The sequence below is a fragment of the Podarcis liolepis genome (assembly GCF_965112155.1).
Source record: "Podarcis liolepis genome assembly, chromosome: 5".
Classification (NCBI taxonomy): Eukaryota; Metazoa; Chordata; class Lepidosauria; order Squamata; family Lacertidae; genus Podarcis; species Podarcis liolepis.
In genome coordinates this window covers 75,348,592-75,367,593 of record NC_139556.1, presented here as the reverse complement: position 1 = coordinate 75,367,593, position 19,002 = coordinate 75,348,592, and the positions used below count along the sequence as shown (strand labels likewise).

The following is a 19,002-nucleotide window of genomic DNA, read 5'->3' as shown; positions in this document are numbered from 1 at the left end:
CAGGAAGGGCGCAGGAACGGGTGTCTAGAGAAGGGTCAAGCATAAATATTAAGATAAAGTCGAAATAAATAAAAAAATCAAAAAATTGTCCAGTAGCACCTTAGAGACCAACGAAGTTTGTTCTGGGTATAAGCTTCTGTGTGCATTTATCTGAAGAAATGTGCATGCACACAAAAGCTTATACCCAGAACAAACTTCGTTGGTCTCTAAGGTTCTACTGGACAATTTTTTAACTTTTTAATTCATTTCGACTGAGTCAGACCAACACGGCTACCTAACTGTATTAAGATAAAGTATACTGTATGGCAGTGCACTTTCCTGGATGAACTCAGTTTAATAAAGCTGACCACATCGTGAGTTAGCTTTTTCACCCTAGGAGCCCAGAGAATCTATATCCCCAGTCCCTCAAAATGTTTATTTACATGCTCATGCAATAACTAGCACTCTTTGGTACTTTTTGGTAATTCATCATGACTGGACAATCATTAGACAGACACTAACTGAAGGCACTCGTCTTTGTTGAAGCTAAACTGCAAGTGAACATATTTAAAATATTGCTTTCTCTTCTTTTTTACCGTTTCAAATCTGTGAGATACTTGAGAAAGTCTGGCAATATCTTCAAGATCCAAATAGGACATGATGTACAAAAGCAATGGATCAGGAAGTCGCACTAAGAAATCATAATTCCCCCGGCACATGTTGAAGATATGATCCAGAGTATCTCCTCCAAACACGATGGCTATTTGAACTGTGTTAAAAAACAAAAAACAAGATTTATACTATGTTCCAAAGGATCAACCATTCTTCTAAATGTACTGCTAAATATAATATGTTTTACCATGCTAGAAACCGTAAAGGTTAGGAAGTATGTATTAAACCACACATCATAAAACCCACCAATTTTCAGTATGGAAAGAATACGTTTGAAGTTGTTAGTTCCAACCTTGAAAAACTGAATTAAACTACTATCTGAGATTAATAGTAAACATCAAATGGTAATGTTTCAGTGTGGTGCAACCCTTCAAATCATCGTTGCATGGTAGGCCACTGGAATTATTTGAGCTGCTGAACTTACATGAGAATTAAAATACACACATTAGTGTATTTTACTCACTTAAATCTCACAGTTCAAGTTTGCTAATAAGTGAAGCTGCACAACTCAACCTGGCATCAATTTTATAGTTGAAAAGAATGGATAAGACAGTTTAATATCCATTACCCACACATTCTGGTCTTCCTCCTTAGTTAGACTGGCAATATGCTTCCTGTAAATTCCGAGAAAGACTGTATTTCAGGGCAAGTGCAACTATTCATATTCAACACTAGTTTTGGATAACTAGATGATACTGTAAACCTATAATGTATAAGAATTATTACTGTAATATGTAATAAAACAATTAAAAAACTACTTGGCATTTTTATTTCACTGTATAGTCTCCAAGTGCTTCACAAACATTATCTCACATAGACAATCTATGTTCATCTTTGTACGTGAAAGGCAAGTTTTCCATTGTGTCCTGGAATCTAATAAACTGGAACCAAATTATACTTGCTACTGTGTACGGCTACAATTGTGCAAAAATGATAGCTTGCTTGCTTTTTTGATACAGCGATATTTCTCCTCAATAATAGATGGCAACAAGGACAAAGAGATGGAAGAGCTCTGAATTTCATTTGTTGGCACTAACTAATAAACGAAATCTTTAGTTACTGACCTCTGTTCTCGAGTCATAGTTACCAGTGCAATTACTGGCAACAAATTCAGGACTCTCAAAAGAAAGCTGTCACAGGACAGCTACCTGCATAGGCAACTGTAAAAACAGGTAGACAAATACTACAAACAGCTATTAGCCATAAAACATCACGCTCAGTTAATCAGATTTTTTGATAATCATGATAAAAAGATATAAACTCTAAGTATCAACATATAGTGGGCTTTGCAGGGGTATCCTGTTGTCTTTGTCAAGAGCTAGTGATCAATTAGGTCAAAGGTGAGGGACCCTTTTTTGGCTGAGCGCCACCTTTCTTTGGGTAATCTATTGGGAGCAGCATGCCAGCAAGAACTGGGGGCAGAGCCAGTGGTAGGCGGAATCAAAGTCCATATTGGGCAGAACTAAAATAAAAAATGGGTGTGGCGTCCCTCTTTCTCTCTTACCCACCCACCTTTTCCTGTTTTGTACTGTCCTTGCCAGCAAAAGGGGGGGCATTATTATTATACGATATAATACACACGAACAGGGAATCTTTTTTAGACTGAAGGCCGATTTTCTCATTGCCAACACTGGTACCATAAACCATGGTTGGTGCACCCTGTTTTGCTACTAGAGTTGAAGCAGGAAGTTGCTGCCCCAATGAAGTCTCCTTTACCTGGGTTGTGTGGCAGCACCTGCAAAGTGGCAGAAGCAGGTTGTGGTGAGATCTCGAGATCTTGCAGAGAACTCACAGAAGGTGTGAGATCTTGTTGGAAGCTGCCGCTGCTTCCTCTGGCACTTCTCTGCTGTTGGAAGAGGCAGCAGGGTGGGCCTTTGAGGGTGCATCCTCTTGGCATTCTACCACCCAAGGTGGTTGCCTCAGCCTGCCTCATGGATGGGCCAACCCATGCACACAAATTCACATGTACACACTTATTGTTGTTTAGTCGTGTCCAACTCTTCGTGACCCCATGGACCAGAGCACGCCAGGCACTTCTGTCTTCAACTGCCTCCCGCAGTTTTTGGTCAGACTCATGTTGGTAGCTTTGAGAACACTGTCCAACCATCTCGTCCTCTGTCGTCCCCTTCTCCTTGTGCCCTTAATCTTTCCCAACATCAGGGTCTTTTCCAGGGAGTCTTCTCTTCTCATGAGGTGGCCAAAGTATTGCAGCCTTAGCTTCAGGATCTGTCCTTCCAGATCCTGGACTCAGGGCTGATTTCCTTCAGAATGGATAGGTTTGATCTTCTTGCAGTCCATAGGACTCTCAAGAGTCTCCTCCAGCACCATAATTCAAAAGCATCAGTTCTTCGGCAATCAGCCTTCTTTATGGTCCAGCTCTCACTTCCATACATCGCTACTGGGAAAACCATAGCTTTAGCTATACAGGCCTTTGTTGGCAAGGTGATGTCTCTGCTTTTTAAGATGCTGTCTAGTACACACACAGCAATTATTTTTTGAAAAAAGCCTTCTATGGAGCCAAAAGTCTCTATTGGACGGAAAAGCCCATGGGTTGAATCCAGCTAAGATAATATCCATTTAGAGATCCAGCCCAGTTTGAGATTCAAGGATACAGTGCAACTCACAGAGTTTAATCCACCAGTAACATATCTTTCTTATGCATAGGATTGCACTCTATGGTACAAAATTTGCTCATATGATCAATTTTTCCAAGATTATCTTTATTATAAATAGTTTAATCATCCGGTTGCTATCTTAAAGCTGCCATCGTAAGATACCTGGATGAATAGCAATTTGTCAGGCTGAAGGTTCCCTTCTTCTGATGGAAGGACTCCTTCTGCTGAGGAGGAAGGCTGCACCCCTTTTAAAATATATTTTGCACTAACTTACTGAAAACACACCAGTATATCAAATTAAAACCACAAACAAAACACACAGCTGCCTAAATGTTACTAGAATGCTGACGTGTAGAGAATCACGAATTTCCCAAGGCTTGTAGGCAGATTATCAAATGCAAAATCAAATTAAATAGCATGACAATGCCCTGAAACCAGGCATAAATTGGCAAGTGCATGACTGCTGCTGAACTTGGTTGCTTCTCTCTGTGTGATGTTTAAATGCTATTATGAGCATTTAAAAACCATTATCAGTTCCTGATTATTTAAAATGGTTTGTATCATAAGCTTTCTACTAACAGCTGGAAGTACCTACGTAGGATAATGACCGGCTTAATGTTTTACTGACAAAATTAATTTATTTTATTTTATCTTTCCTTGAGGAACAAACATTTTACAACAGCGCATTTGGGAACGTCTTCTTGCATTATAAGACACATAAAAACTATATCATGTATACCAACTACTGAGAGGCAAGTCAAATGTTAATTAATAACTTTAAAAACTAGAGATAAAATTAGCTAAATGGTTATGGAATGTTGTATATTCAGTACTTTGTGCCACAGAGTTGGAATAAAATCTTCATCTATCAACAGCTCATGTAAATACTATCTCCAGCTCCATTTATTAACCCTGTCATAACCTTGTACACAAATCCATAAATTCCCTTCTCAGTTTCCACAGATATTTAGACATAAAGCTTCCTAAGCTGGGAGAGATTCAAAAGAAATAGAAAAAAGCAGGGCTGGTTAATTTTTTATTCAGAACCTTAATTCATGGCTGTGGCCTTCTGTCAACTGTACAACATGGACAAAGAGGCAATTCTATGGCAGGATCTGATGGGATGCAGTGAATTTCTGGCTGAGCTGGGAGCTTCCCACCACAGTTGAGTTCAGCCAAAAGTATGCCAGTATAACTTGCCTATCCTGGATCAGCTGGGGCTCAGCCAGCTGAGCCAAGGCCAGTGTAAGTTCCCAAGAAGGGGTGGGGGCTTAAGCTGGATCCTAACTGTCAGCTCAGTCATGTGACTTGACAAAAAGGGTAGTTTAAGTCAAACTCTATCCTGTAATCTTATTTTCCTTCTGACAGGCTATGGCTGGCTCACCTGGCCATAGTCTTGCTCCTGAAAAGAGTTTGGTTCCGGTGTAAATTTATACCAGATTGATTTATGCCAGCTTCTTGAGCATACGCTTGCTCCCTAAGGCACGGCTTGCAAGGAATGGTATTTTCTGAAGAAGCCTCCTGTCAGACTGGTTTCAGAAAAACCTTCGGACCTCACTACTCCCTGTTGCCTTGTGCCTTCTGCTCTTTCCAGTCTAGTCTTTTTCCTGGACTACTACTCCTGCTGGCTATACAGTGGTACCTTGGGTTAAGTACTTAATTATTTCCGGAGGTCCGTTTTTAACCTGAAACTGTTCTTAACCTGAAACACCACTTTAGCTAATGGGGCCTCCTGCTGCTGCCGCACTGCTGGAGCACGATTTCTGTTCTCATCCTGAAGCAAAGTTCTTAACCCGAGGTACTATTTCTGGGTTAGCAGCGTCTGTAACCTGAAGCGTATGTAACCTGAAGCGTATGTAACCCAAGGTACCACTGTATATCCATATCCCAATCCATTTTCTGAACTCATCATACATGTCTCAGTTCTGCTGGAGAAATCTTTTGGCAGTTGACTCCAGATTGATCCCCACAGAAGCCTCTCTGTCAAACTGTGTGGAGTGATCATGCCGACTATGATCATTTCTCCCTAAACTGTGTCCGGACTGAATTTCTGTTAGATTTTCTGCCTGTAGTTCATTACTGCAAGGAGGCAACACAGAAAAAAACATGTCTAATTATTTGCGGTTGCAAGATATATATTTTCAAGCTAAGGCCTGATTTGTCACAGGATAGTTGTGCTACAGATTCCTGAAACCAAACCAAGTCCCTGCTCTCTTCTGCTGCCTTCCAGAACCCAAACTCCTGCCTTGTTGTACAGGATGAGGCCACTTGCGTCATTGCTGCCTTTGGAACCTGCCCTGGCCTACACTTCCTACTTCTGGATGGTGACCTGTGCCTGCCTTGGACTGCTCTACTGCCTTTAGCTTCCTCAATTGGCAACCCATACTTCCAGAGAGCCTGAAAGCTGATTGCTTTGGGAGTGGGGTCTTACCCAATTAGGCTCTAAAGTACTCCTTCCTTCCTGACCAGTGAGTTTCTGTTGCCTGCTCATGACTTAATACACATCAAACAAGACTACCCTAAAGCACAGGACACAGGAGAGTGGATTATGAGGCTGCCTTACACTGAACCAGACTGTTTTCAACACAGCACTGTCTATTCCAATCAGCAGCAGAAAGCCAAGGGCTCACATAAGAAGCCTGTTTTAGCCCTGCTACCTGATCCTTTCAGCTGAAGATGCCAGGATTTAAACCGGGAATCTTTTGCATGCAAAGCACAGTCTCTAGTGCTATAGGTGCTATCTGAAAAAATATTCTGTATGGCACAAATGCCCCAAAGGTTGGTCCATAATGATCTATCTATCCCAATTACTTGAATAGCTGTCAGATATTATCTTAAACATTTATATGTTCGCCTTTACCAATGACTGCAACGCAGTTTACAAAAATGAAAAGCAAATGGAAGGAATAAAGAGCAATTAATAGCGAAAAAATTGAAAGTCAATAAAAATGTTTTCAAATGCCTGAAATAATGGTTTTCCTGGTACTGAAAGAATATACAAGTTGATGCCAGGTATATCTCCCTAGGGAGGGCAGTCTGTAACTACCCTCTCTCTTGTAGATGTAAGCCTCACTTCTGATGGAGGTGGTATTCGTAGGTCACTGTCCGATGACCTTTGTGTAAAAACAGGTGACGTTCTATGTGCAGACTCACCATCCATATGGTAGAACTATTCCAAAATGATTCATTACAGTGGAAGGGTAAATCTGATATGATTTTGAATATAATGCTGGGTTGCAATATGCAGTTAACTTCCTTAGTAGCGATTACCGGTTTTATCAGTAATTTTAACACTGAGGGTTAAAAATGTAAAATTAAAAACAACACTAAACTCACTTTCCTAAACCAAAAGTATAGTGCTAACTTGAACACACATAACGTTCAAATGCAGTATACAAACTGGTGTGGTTCCTATGTAACACTAAGCCATCATTTGCTGAACAAGTCGGGATTTGGCTGACATATGTTCAAACGACAGCTTGTCTTGTGTGGTTTTTAATTTGCTGCCCCACCCTCCTTTGCATATGAAAGAACAGGCTTGTAGAATGGGTGTGTTACCGGATCTATCTCTGTCACTAGAGGTCTGGGTGACATCAGTTGCTAGGATTGCTTTTTACCAGCTTCAGCTGGTAAGGTAATCAATGGCTGTTTCTGGATGGGGATAGCTTGATCATTGCCATCCACACACTTGTAACAACTGGATTGGATGACTGCAAAGTGCTCTATGTGAGCTTAATCTGAAAGCTACTAGTTCAGAATGTGGCAGCTCATCTGCTCACTGGGGCAGAATATTGCCATCGTGGTATGTTACTATTGACAGAATTGTACTGGCTGCCCATTCAAGGTGTTGGTATTGGATTGCAAACCCTATTCGGCTTGGGACCAGGAGACCATCTTGGCTGTGAGTCCTGGAAGACCTGCTCCTTGCCTTGCAAGCCTTTTTTCACCTGGTCTGAGAGGGTGGGGCCTACAAAAGCTGAGGCTGTTGAAGAGAGCAGATATCATCTTGGCTGCCTCTTAGTGCAGTCCGAGGTCATTGAGCCTGAGCTTCCACAACCGCCGTCTACCATGAACTGCCATCCACCATTGGTGGCAGCAACAGCAGGTTTGCTCTATGCTTATGATAATATGCTATTTTCTTGTTAATTATGCAATTTTAAATGTGCATTTTATATTTGACTTCTTTTAGTACTGTCTTCTTTTGAAATGTTTAAGATAATATTTTTGTTTCCTGTTAATTATGTTGCTTTGCTTGTATACTTTATATTTGACTTTCTTTAGTAATGTTTTATTCTGGGTTGTTTTATTTGGTGTTTTTGATATGTTGAATGGGGAGTTGTAGTCGCCGGCGGTTCCGAGGGGAACAAACCAATCACATTCTCTTCCTCTTTCTCCTTGTAATGGCCAGTTCCAGGAAGTAGGTGTTGTTGAAGATGACTGTCAATTTCCCAAGATCCCAGCGCCAACCACTCCAGGAAATATCATAAATACACAGGCTGTTACCCCGCTAAGCCTTTGGTTCAGGATCATCGGATCAACAATGATGGGGAACATGGGTGCGACAGGGAATGCTTCCCAGCTCTTCTTGGTGTTTTTATCACTCCTGATTGGGCTCCCTGTTGTGGTAGCTATGGATACGGGCGATGCATCCTGATTCTGTTTCTCAGTTGCATTGGATTATGTTCCTGCCTGAGCTTATATGCAAGAAAAGGCAATGGAAAACTATGATGGAAGAAAAAGATGTCTCTGTCAAGCATAGCTACCTTGTTTTATGAGTTTCTGGCTGTTTCCAGTACTGGAGCACAACTCATCAAATCCTTATTGCCATGCCGTGTTCAGGAGTAAGGACTGTGCCGGACTGGAAGATTTTGGAGAATTGCACCCTACACTCATAGGAAGACAAATATTTAATATTTCTTGGGATTAAGATGCTGCCTTAAGGGGGAAGTCTTCGTTTTGATTGAATAGGGAATATTAACATGTTACACAAGCTTTGTTGAAGCACAATTATGGCTTTTTTCTGGTATGCTTCCTTTTCTTAATTTCAGTAGAACTTGCATGAAAGTTCCTGATAGATCAGGGGACGATGTTGAAATGACCAAATATTTTCTATATATCTTTTTTTAACTATGATGTTTTATTGTTTGCAGCGTCATGTTCAGTATTTTAAAGATACTAACTATGGTGGAAGTTTTCGGTATTCTAAAGGTGTTAAACAAGGTGAAGGGTCACTGATAACTCAACCAGATGATGGATGTAACTAAATCAATAAACTCTGTGAGTTGTATGGTATAAATGGCAGCATGCAAGCTTCCTTAGTTTGCGTGCTTAATTCTTCAGGGATTGAGGACAAAGTCTGTCTGAATTTAGTCATAACCTGACTGAATCCAGTGTGAAAGAAAGAAAGAGAGAGAGAAATAAAGAAAAAGAGAAAGCAAGAAAGAAAGAAAGCTGTTGTAAACCACTTTGAGATTTTTTCTTTAAAATATAAACTGGTACAGAAATGAAATGCATAGTAATACCTAAAAGAATGTCTCATCACATATATACCCAACTGAACATTGTACTCTGCAGGAATCATAGAACTGTAGGGTTAGAAGGGACGCCCAAGGGGAAACTGAACTTTCAAAAAACTAGGGACATGCACCTGCACAAGTTGAGGGCAATTTTTCATTGGGTTTCCACCAAAACCAGTATACGTGTGGTTCAAAATCACTCCATATGAAGTTAAAAGATGGTATCAATTCCATCCCCAAATTAGTGTTTCTTCTCAAATCCTCAAAAGTAAAATAAAATAAAATCTTGATATAAGAAAGCCAAATAATAGCACTGTTGTTGTCATCTTTTATAAGGAAACTAGTGCAGCTTCCATCATCTGAAATGTTGCTGTCACAGATCACCTTTAAATATGCTATTAATCTAGGTCTCATGCAAACATGAATACAGATGATGGATTGGAACATACATCAGACTAAAGCTATACTTTTAGTATCTTACTTTGGAGAGAAGGGTCATCCAAGAAGTCATCATGAGTTTCTCTAAGTTCTCCAGGTCTTGCTTCACGAAATTCACTCCGAAGAGAAATTTTCCACCACCTGAAAATTACCTATAAATGAAAATTTTGAGAAATCTTAGCTGGTGTTTGTTTTTTTTGTTATTAATGTTGTACAGCCACTTTGATTTTTTGTGTGAAATCACACTGTATAATGGTATTATAATAAATAAGTAAGTGGCCTCTTGTGGCAAAAAAAAGCTTGCACCAATTATGAATCTTGCTGGAGAGAGATCCCATAGCCTCAAGTCATCAATGCTCTGCTAACTTCTAGACAAGATCATTTTAATGCCACAAGGTTGCCTTTGAAAATGGTTCAGAAATTGCAGTAAATATGCTCACAGCTGTCTTATGCACTAATGGGAACAAAGTATTGAGGACACATCATGCCAGCGCTAAAATGCCTGTATTGGCTCCCAGTATGTTTCAGAACCTAATTGAAATTGCTTGTGTTTACCTTGAAGCTCTTCACCATTTAGGACAAGGGTACTTGACAAATCACTTTTCTGCATATGAGCCTACCTGTGTGCCGAAATCATCTTCAGGTGCCTCTTCCTGGTCTGTCAGCTGCCAGTTATAGTGAACGGCAATGAGGTAAATTACCATTTTAGTGAGAGAGAGGCTAATCTAACACTTATTTTGGTTCCAGGTGAACCAAATGCATCCAAAGATTTTCTCAGGCATTTTAACATTCATCTTCTGTGGTGATTTTTATGCTGCTCTGCCATCTGCTGTTTCAGATCTCATTGCCGTTTTCTTGGATATATTTTATGTTTTCTACTATAATTTTTCTATTTTTAGTGTAACGTCTGCCTAGAAAAGTTTGCTTGAACTGGAACTTCTAGCAAACAACTAAAAAAATGAACAAAAAAGAAGAAAGAAATCGAAATTTACTCCAGTGACGATAAAAGTAAAAAAGACAGTAGCAAACACCAGAACAAGAAAGAAGCAGGAAAAAATTATTACAAACCAAGGGTACTAAAGATATCTTCACCTATTGCTAACAATGGAATTTGTACAGAATGAGTTAATCTAGGGGAAAGCATCCTCAAAACAGGACACCATCAGTTCCAATGCCAAAAATTGTGGTACTGTCCCCATATTTAGAACATCCTTATTGTGGAAAAAGGTTATCAAGCTTTCTATCTATTCCTCAGCTACATGGAGGGCCAGAAATTCTAGAAATGTAGCTGTAAGCTAATTTATGAAAAGGATCATAATGGAGAAATAGAAGATTGCTTGTCCTTCACCCATATATGCACCTCTTTGGTAAAAATTAAAACCACAAAAGCCTTTTAAGAGAATGTAAATCAATTTACTAGAGGATGAGCATGTATTTACAGTATTTTTCTTTCTCTTTTTATTGTTATTATTAAAGGAACTTTCACTGCAGAGACAAACATATAATAATAAATTTCATACCTCCCACAATATGTAAACACTGGCATGTTTACTTTTTCAGTTAAATTGTACTTTTTGGGACGGAATGGCTCACTCATTAATGCAACAAAATTAGTTCCTGGGATACCAGCATTTATGCATCAATTAATTTTCCTGAAGGATAAGCTAGGAATAAACCCCAAAGGGCATTGTTTATTTCCTTCTTAATATCCATAATGAAAAATACAGAGGGGTCTGATGGTAGCTTAAGAGCCAACAACTTTACGGCTCACCATATGCTTTTACACGCCAGAGTCCACTTGATAAGATTTGGAAATTGTTACTCTCAGGTGGTGGACAGAGATGACTAATTAGATGCTTATTATGGGACTTACTGAAAAAGATCCCCTCCCCTCGGGATTACTAAATTGGCTTGTGATGTTTTGGCATAGGTCTGGGTAATGCCATGTGGGGACTGTAGTGCAGGGTCTAGCGGTCAAGCAGCGACATGTTGTCATGTGTTCTGGTACCCATGTCCTTGGTTGGTTGGTGGAATGTGGTGGTAAAGGAAACATCAGCACCTCTAGCCACATCAGTGGTAGCAGTCTTGTACCCCTGACCGCTAGGTCCAGTCGCGAATGACTCTGGGGTTGTGGTGCTCATCTTGCTTTACTGCCCGAGGGAGGCGGCGTTTGTCCGCAGACAGCTTCGGGTCATGTGGCCAGCATGACTAAGCCACTTCTGGCAAAACCAGAGCAGCACACGGAAACGCTGTTTACCTTCCCGCCGGAGCGGTACCTATTTATCTACTTGCACTTTGACGTGCTTTTGAACTGCTAGATGGGCAGGAGCTGGGACCAAACAACGGGAGCTCACCCCGTTACTGGGATTCGAACCGCCGACCTTCTGATTGGCAAGCCCTAGGCTCTGTGGTTTAGACCACAGCACTATATGGTAGGCAGCTGTATTGTGTTTCAATACCACACATTCTCCACTTCTGCTCAGGTTTTCCTTGATATGTGGATGTAGAGTCTGATGTTGGAAAGTGACAGCACAGGTTCCTGATAGAAACAGGAGTTGCAGGGACACATCTTTATGACTCATAGGCTGGGAAACCTGCCACCTCCCACAGTTGGGATTACTATCAGTGTACACAGCTGTCAGGAAGAATGGACAATTTCTAACTGAAAATGAATAAGGGGTTAAATTGATCAGGTTGTTCTTCCTAATATCTCAACAAATGAAACCGATTTGTCAAAAAAAAAAAGTGTTATGTTGGGGGGGGGGAAATACGAGAGAGACATTGCACATACCTTTGTAAATCAAAAAAATCTTTAATAGAAATACATTTTAAAAAAACTGATCAGGTTGTTAACAGGTGCCAGCAACAGCTACTACAGCTACTGGCCTTGCTGGCCTGTTCTGAGGAATGCTGAACATGCAGGCACAAAAGCAGAATATCAGTTTGAAACACGTCATACAAAATATGGCCAGAGCATTCCACTCACATAAAAATTAAATGCATTGTTTTGATTTTTGCTGAATTTTATTAACCTTATTATTAATATCAAAACTTACAAATATAATCAAAGGGAAATATTAATCATAACACAACCTTTTTTTGCAGATGCAATATTCAAAATAGCATTCTTTCTAATAGTTCTTCCGTAACTCTTTATATGGTTTTCTTTTCTTTTGGTCCTTCTTAAAATTTAACTCCTAATGCTATCAAATCAGTGTCTTCTCTTAAACAGGATTTTCCTTACAATAATTTTTTTTTAAATCTCAGAACAATTCATTTTGTACTGTTTTCATCCCTCCCTATTTTTTTTTTAAATCCAGTAAATTAGTTTCACAGATTTAATCAATATCCAGCACTTTATTTCCCTATCCATTATTCCAGGTACTTCATTTCTCTTCAAATACTGAACGCCACAAAACCTTTGCTGCTGTCAATAAATAATAAATTAATTCCATTTCTTCTTCTGAACTTTTTCCTTCCATGCAACCCTCTAACAGGGTATAATAGTACTTCTGCATTCATTACATCTTTAGTCTTTGTTAATATCCATGCCCAAAATTTCTGTATGCTCGGATAATCCACCATATATGGAACATATCTGTTTTATAATATCTGAATTCCCAGCATTCAGCTTTTTCTTCGGGATTAATCTTTTAAAATCTACCTAGTTTTATGTCTTCTCGGTGACCTTATGTGAGACAATGTGTATTCTTGAGAAACACGATCCAATTACAGTTTAATGTGAGTAATCGAAGAGATGGCTCACATTTCAGGTCTATGAGGAAAAACAATTGTTCAGAAAATGAAATCACCATTAAAGTGTGGAAAGGCTTCCATCTTTATTCAAAGCAACAATCTGTCTTCCCTCAAGGAGCCACAATAGGTGTTTGGAGCTTACCCAGGGGCATATCATTTGTAGTGTTCTTTGTTTTGTTTTGTTTTTCCTTACACTGGGGGAAATCTCCAAGGGAATGGGAAAACCAAAATGGAAAATGGAAATGTATTTGTTATCTATAGCTGTTCAACCCTGAACATGGAAAGCATACACTTTTTAGGACAAATATATTTTTTAGTCTAACCCTTTTTATTTCTTGTTCTAGTGACTATTACTCTTTTTGGACCTAGAGGTCACGCTAGTAGACAACGTAAACAGCATGATCCCTCCTAGAGTGGTTGTATGGCCTTCGGATTGTGAGAATTATGTACATCCTATAGCTAGGACTGATTTTATTAGGGCAATTAAGATTGTACTTGTAAGTATGCTAACGACTTACTTCTCAGTAAGCATGCATTGGATTGCACTGTGTGCAAGCAATTGACAAGCAATCTGAAAAGTTTCTTAAAAAGTGTTATTTCAGTGCAGATAGAATACGAAAAAGCTTGACTGACATGTTAAAAATAATTTATTTGCATATTTAACTACAGTAGAACGCCATCAGTTAACACCAGAAGTTGGCATGTCATACGGTCAAATGTTTGCATTTAATTAGTTACAAGGAACTGTCTAAGGAGCACATGATAAATGAAGCAATTATATCAAAAACTGAAATCAAGAACATGCAATAATCTTTTTATACAGTTACTAACTCATTAACAGAAAAATAACAGGCTGTTTAGAAACTGAGATATTGAAATGAGCCACATCATTTTGATTTGCAAGAAAATTAATATTAAGAGCCGATTAACAGAATAATAAGGGAAAGTACCGTATGTATTCCTACAATACTTTTTTGGATACTATGCTCAGATTGTTGTTAGAAATAATGCCATTTAAAATCACATTCCTGTTTAGAGAATTGAAAGAATTTCCATGTATCTTATATGAAGGGGTTTCTCATAACAAATCAAGATACAACTAATTTACTTTTTTTTTTTTTGCATCTTAATGGTCCTCACAACTACTTACAAGGAAAGAAGAAATAATTACAATAAAAGCAAATATCACATGCTGAATAAAAAAAAGCAACAGCACAGCAGTAAAAGCAAAACTGTTCCAACTTGCCATCTAGATATACAGAGACTATTCCAATAGCACCCCTCTTCAAGTATTCCATAAATAAGACATCACAACAGAAAAGGCCATATTTCCAATTGCCCCTCACCCAGTCTTTGGGAGCAGGTCTATCTGGACTAAAGTCTCCAATAAAGATTCTAATGATCTTGGGATAAAGGCAGACAGCATTTCCATCAAAATGATGGGGTGGTTTTATGCTGCCATTGTTATTTGCAATACAAATGTACATTCTTTTGTCCCACTGTATGCTTTGGTTAAACTGGTTTTTCAGATTTTCACCTTGCCTCAAGGTGAAGCTGGAAAGCCCCAGTTCCTCTACTTAGAAAGGAACATTCAGTATATATGCAAACAGCTGTTGGGGGCTACTATTGGCTAATGCCAATGACATCAACATCACCTCACACATTTCTAGAGCAGTTTGCTACAATTTTCCATCACATTTTTGTTCTGATCCCCATTCCAAAGTAAAGGATAAACACACTGCTTGTTAACACATACAACTTTGTAGTGCAAAAATGATTTTGTAATACTGTGCTTCACTCTCATGAAAATGTGCACCAGAGAGTATGGAGAATACAGAACAAAAGTGGTCCTCAGAGCACTGCGACAATTTGCAAAATAAAACTGAGTCTTAACATCGCTTTGAGGTTTTTTCTGCAATCAAGCAGTATATACATTTTATGAAATAAAAATAATCACACTACACTTTTGCAAAAAAAAATCTGTGTGTAAATATCGCAATAAACAAACAACTGCTATATCTACACAAGAAGCAGACAGGAAATGTTGCAGTTTAATATGCTAATTTATATGCAGCAGAGGCAATGATGCCTTCTCTGCTGTTCTCAGTCCCCCTGCCCACCCACAAGATGGCCCAACAACTACTACTGCTGCCTTGTCCTGAGGAACAACTGAAGTCACTTAGATAACCATGCCCTAGAAAACTGAGAAAGAAGGGAAATTGTGAAGTATTATTAGTATATATTTATATCCCACATTTTCCCCTGATGGGACTCAAGGTGGCTTACAGATAAAAACAATCGCTTAAAACATAGGAAAAATAATAATTACAAACAATTAAACATTAAGAGAATTAAAATGTTATGTGTTTATAAAATCTGTTTAAAACTTACAAATAATTACAATAAAAACAAAAGTACTTTGTATCAACCTGAAACAAGATGCTTAAAATAGTATGGGGCAGCTTCCTACAGAATTGTGATGTTCCCCCAGTATTATTAGTGTAGGGTAGATTAGATACATCTACAGAGAAGGAAGCTTTGTCAATACCTGTTTTTTCAAAAATGTTTATGGTCATTTGCAGCTACTGGTACCATCCTACATTACTTTAGCAAAACTTGTTAGCAGTGTCCATTAAGTCATTAAGTTTAAAGAATAAGTAGCAGTGTAGACAGAATCATACTTTGGAATAAGGTGCCAGAGTTTGTCAAGTTTGCATTTTTAGTAAAGAAAATATTGGTTTAAAGTGTAGCAATCTTTCCTATTCTAATTTATTCAAGAAGGTTCTAGAGGCTTCTCTGTGTGATACAAGCTGGTGGAAGCTAGAAATTTCTAGCTGACAAGTAAGCTTCTATTCTGCCTGGAAACAAGCAAAAGGTTCCTGATATTTGGGTTATTCCTTCAGAGAAGCTGAACAGCTGGTTTAAACTGGTTCTGTTATCTCTTTCTCTCAAGGTCATATAAATAACAGGCCAGAAGGAGATTGGGTTTCACTTTCTGTCTTTCTTTCCTTCTGGTGTGGTGGTCTCTATGATCCTTAGGGTCCCTTCCAATTCTACAATTCTATTCTAAATAACAGGAAATATACCAGTTTAGTTACAATTCACTATTAAAGGGGATCAGTTATGTTATAAAACAAACCATTCACCATTATCAGCACACTGAGTGAATTATTAGTTCTATAACCACATAAAGGAAATGATACAAACATTTGGTTAAATCAGACATACAATACCCCATATATGTGAAATCTGTTAATATACAGTCTGTTTAAATTAGTTGTTCATTTGTTAGGTGACTCACTAAGCACAAGAAAAATGAGCACAAAAGAGCTAACTACAGAACAGATTGCAATTCATGAACCTTGACTCATTTGTCTGACAAATTTTAAATTAGCATACACACACAAAATATTAAAATATTGGATATGTTGGAAACTTGGTCAAAACAAACCTTTACATTAATTATGCCAGGGAGCAGATATATTGCTACGACACTAGTGGAACCAGTGCTTTTTTTCTTGGGGTACACAGGGTTATGCATACCCCAAAACGTTTTGTGAATCTGTGTCTGGCCTCATTGAGGGGCAGTATTTCAATATGAGTAGAAAAATGAGAGTACCCCTAAACATTTTTTTTTAAGAAAAAAAGCACTGAGTGGAACTATATGAACTACATAAAGGCTTATTATTGCCTACTGGCCCTAGGAAGGTGAATTTGCTGTGACATGCTTGCTAAGCATTTTGAGGATAAACTACTTCCATCCTCTAGGATTTGGGCTCAGCTGATGATCCTGCTGAAGAAAAGTGCTTTCTTGTCTTGGATGAGTTTCAGTTGCTGCGGCCTGAGGATATGGACAAGGTATTTGGCTAGGTTTGTGCAACCACTTGTGTTTTGTACTCTTGCACCTCATGGCTTATAAAATCTGCTAGAAAGGGGGCAGCTGAATGGGCCAGGAAGGTGATTAATGCATCAAGAAGGAGTGGTCCCAGGTGTCTTGCCAAATGCAAGATGGTTCTTTTAAAAGAGATTCAGAAGCAATACAAAACACAAGCAAGTGAGAAGATTTTATTTCTAAATTGCAAGCAATATATACATACCAAGCATGCCCTTCCCTCTGCCACTTGGAAGCCCTCAAGAACCGATGAAGTGACTCCTCCAGGTAGTCTCAGTCTGCATAGGCCAGTCTGTGCATAAGCTTCTGAAAGACTCTGCCCAAACCAACCAATGTTATAAATAGCCACCTCCTCCCAATGCCTCACTTTAATAATTTCCAACATCAAAGAAGGTTTCCAGCACTATCCTCCCAGACTGATTAAGGCAGCTGTGGAGGGGGGGGGGCTTCACCTCCTCCCAACTGATTAGGACACCAAAGATTGTTCTCACACCTTCAAAAACTAAAGGCTGGGAGGGAGGGGGAAGAAACAGAGGCAGGAAGGGTTACCATGTTAGAATCATGTGACTTCCCGGTATAGGGCGATATATAAATTCAACAAATAAATCATCATCATCACTAACTCCTCGATATACATTTTGTCTTCTGGATGGATTTCCCATACACCAGGCTGCCTGAAGGAGGTGGCTGCAAGACCACTGTTGAAGAAGCCTTCCCTAGACCTCGAAGTTCTTAATAATTTTAGATAAGAACCTTGCCCAGAAAGGGGACATTTGCTGCTTGAGTGGTTTGGTACCAACCAGATCCAAGTTGTTTTGGAGGAGACAGATTTTCTAAATCCATTTCAATTGAGATTCAGGCCTGGTTTCAGTGTGGGAAATGCCTTGCTCATAATGTATGATCCTGTGCCAAGGGAGAGAAATGGGACAGGTGTGACTGTTGATTCTTATTAGATCTCTCAGTGGCTTTTGATATCATGAATCATGGTATTGTTCTGAGTCAGGTTGGGGGCCACTGCATTGCAGTGGTGCTGTTCCTATTTGGATGGCTAGCTCCAGGTGGGACCTGACTGCTCCATGGATTCTCCTGTATGAATTCCTGCGGGGTCATTTCTAAATTGAATTACACTTCCTCTGAATGACTGGGTTTGTTATTTGGGGGTTCTGGATTCACTGCTGTCACCTGAGGCACAGGTGGTCTTGTCGCACAGAGTGCCTTCCATCATCTTAAGCTCATGGCACAACCACAGCTGTAGCTGGGCAGGGTTGCAGTAGTCCAGGCATGGGCAAACTCCGGCCCTCCAGATGTTTTGAGACTACAATTCCCATCATCCCTGACCACTGGTCCTGTTAGCTAGGGATGATGGGAATTGTAGTTCCAAAACATCTGGAGGGCCGGAGTTTACCTATGCCTGCAATAGTCTCAAGTCTAGCAGTCAGGATATAGTCCAGAGTCAAACCTGAAGTGCAGTCCCATAGAGTTCCAGGAGCATTCAAGCCAAGGTCCATCAACATGGGCAGTTGAGCAGACACAGCACTTCAGCTCTTTTGCCCTTTGGAACTTGGCATGCTGATTGCAGCATCTGGGCTTGATGAGGCATATGACCCTCACCCGTACCAAGCCTACTACCAAGCTGAGGAATCACACACCTCCTCCCAGAGCTAGCGAGCCCTACCTGGCTAGCTAGGGAGCTGGGCTGTGGGCCCTTGCCTGCCCCAGCCTTCTTGAGTCCCCCTTCCATTGCTCCCTACCTCTCAGTGCCCACCATGTTCATGGAGACAGGCCCATCCCCCGGCTCTGGTGATGGTTCTTGCTGCTGTGGTTCCTGCGCACTGATCCTCATTCCCTCACCATCCTCTGTAACCCTGTGAGTACTTCCTTCCCCATCCCCTGCATGCCCCAGTGTGTCCTGGCTACACTCCTCACAGGGATCTTCTTTCACCTCTCCCTTCTTGCTGTCATACAGCTTCCCTAGGGAGGGGAAAGGGTTCAGTGGAAGAGAGTCAGCCAGGATCCCAGAAGATATTTTTGGGGAAAAGGTATGAATGTATGTGCATGTGTGAACAAATCTGAAAGCACTGCTTATCTGTGACTACTCAGAAAAATAACGTGCCATTCCTGTGTTCCCTAATGG

The 19,002-nt window shown here is 39.8% G+C and overlaps 1 protein-coding gene and 1 long non-coding RNA gene across 2 annotated transcripts in view; both read right to left on the bottom strand.

Moving 5' to 3' along the window:
* FBXO36 (F-box protein 36) overlaps window positions 1-19,002 on the bottom strand; it is a 28,253-nt gene that overhangs the window by 2,527 nt on the left and 6,724 nt on the right. Inside the window, exons 2-3 of the mRNA XM_083503732.1 lie at window positions 9,264-9,372; window positions 576-748 (exon numbers count right to left, since the gene is read on the bottom strand). Of these exons, the coding sequence (XP_083359858.1) occupies window positions 576-748; window positions 9,264-9,372 (282 nt within the window). The remainder of the gene's footprint in view (window positions 1-575; window positions 749-9,263; window positions 9,373-19,002) is intronic.
* Window positions 12,756-18,824, bottom strand: LOC310707096. The gene is made up of 2 exons (XR_014526330.1): window positions 17,074-18,824; window positions 12,756-16,042 (listed from the first exon to the last, which is right to left on the bottom strand). It is a non-coding gene; the product is annotated as an uncharacterized lncRNA (long non-coding RNA).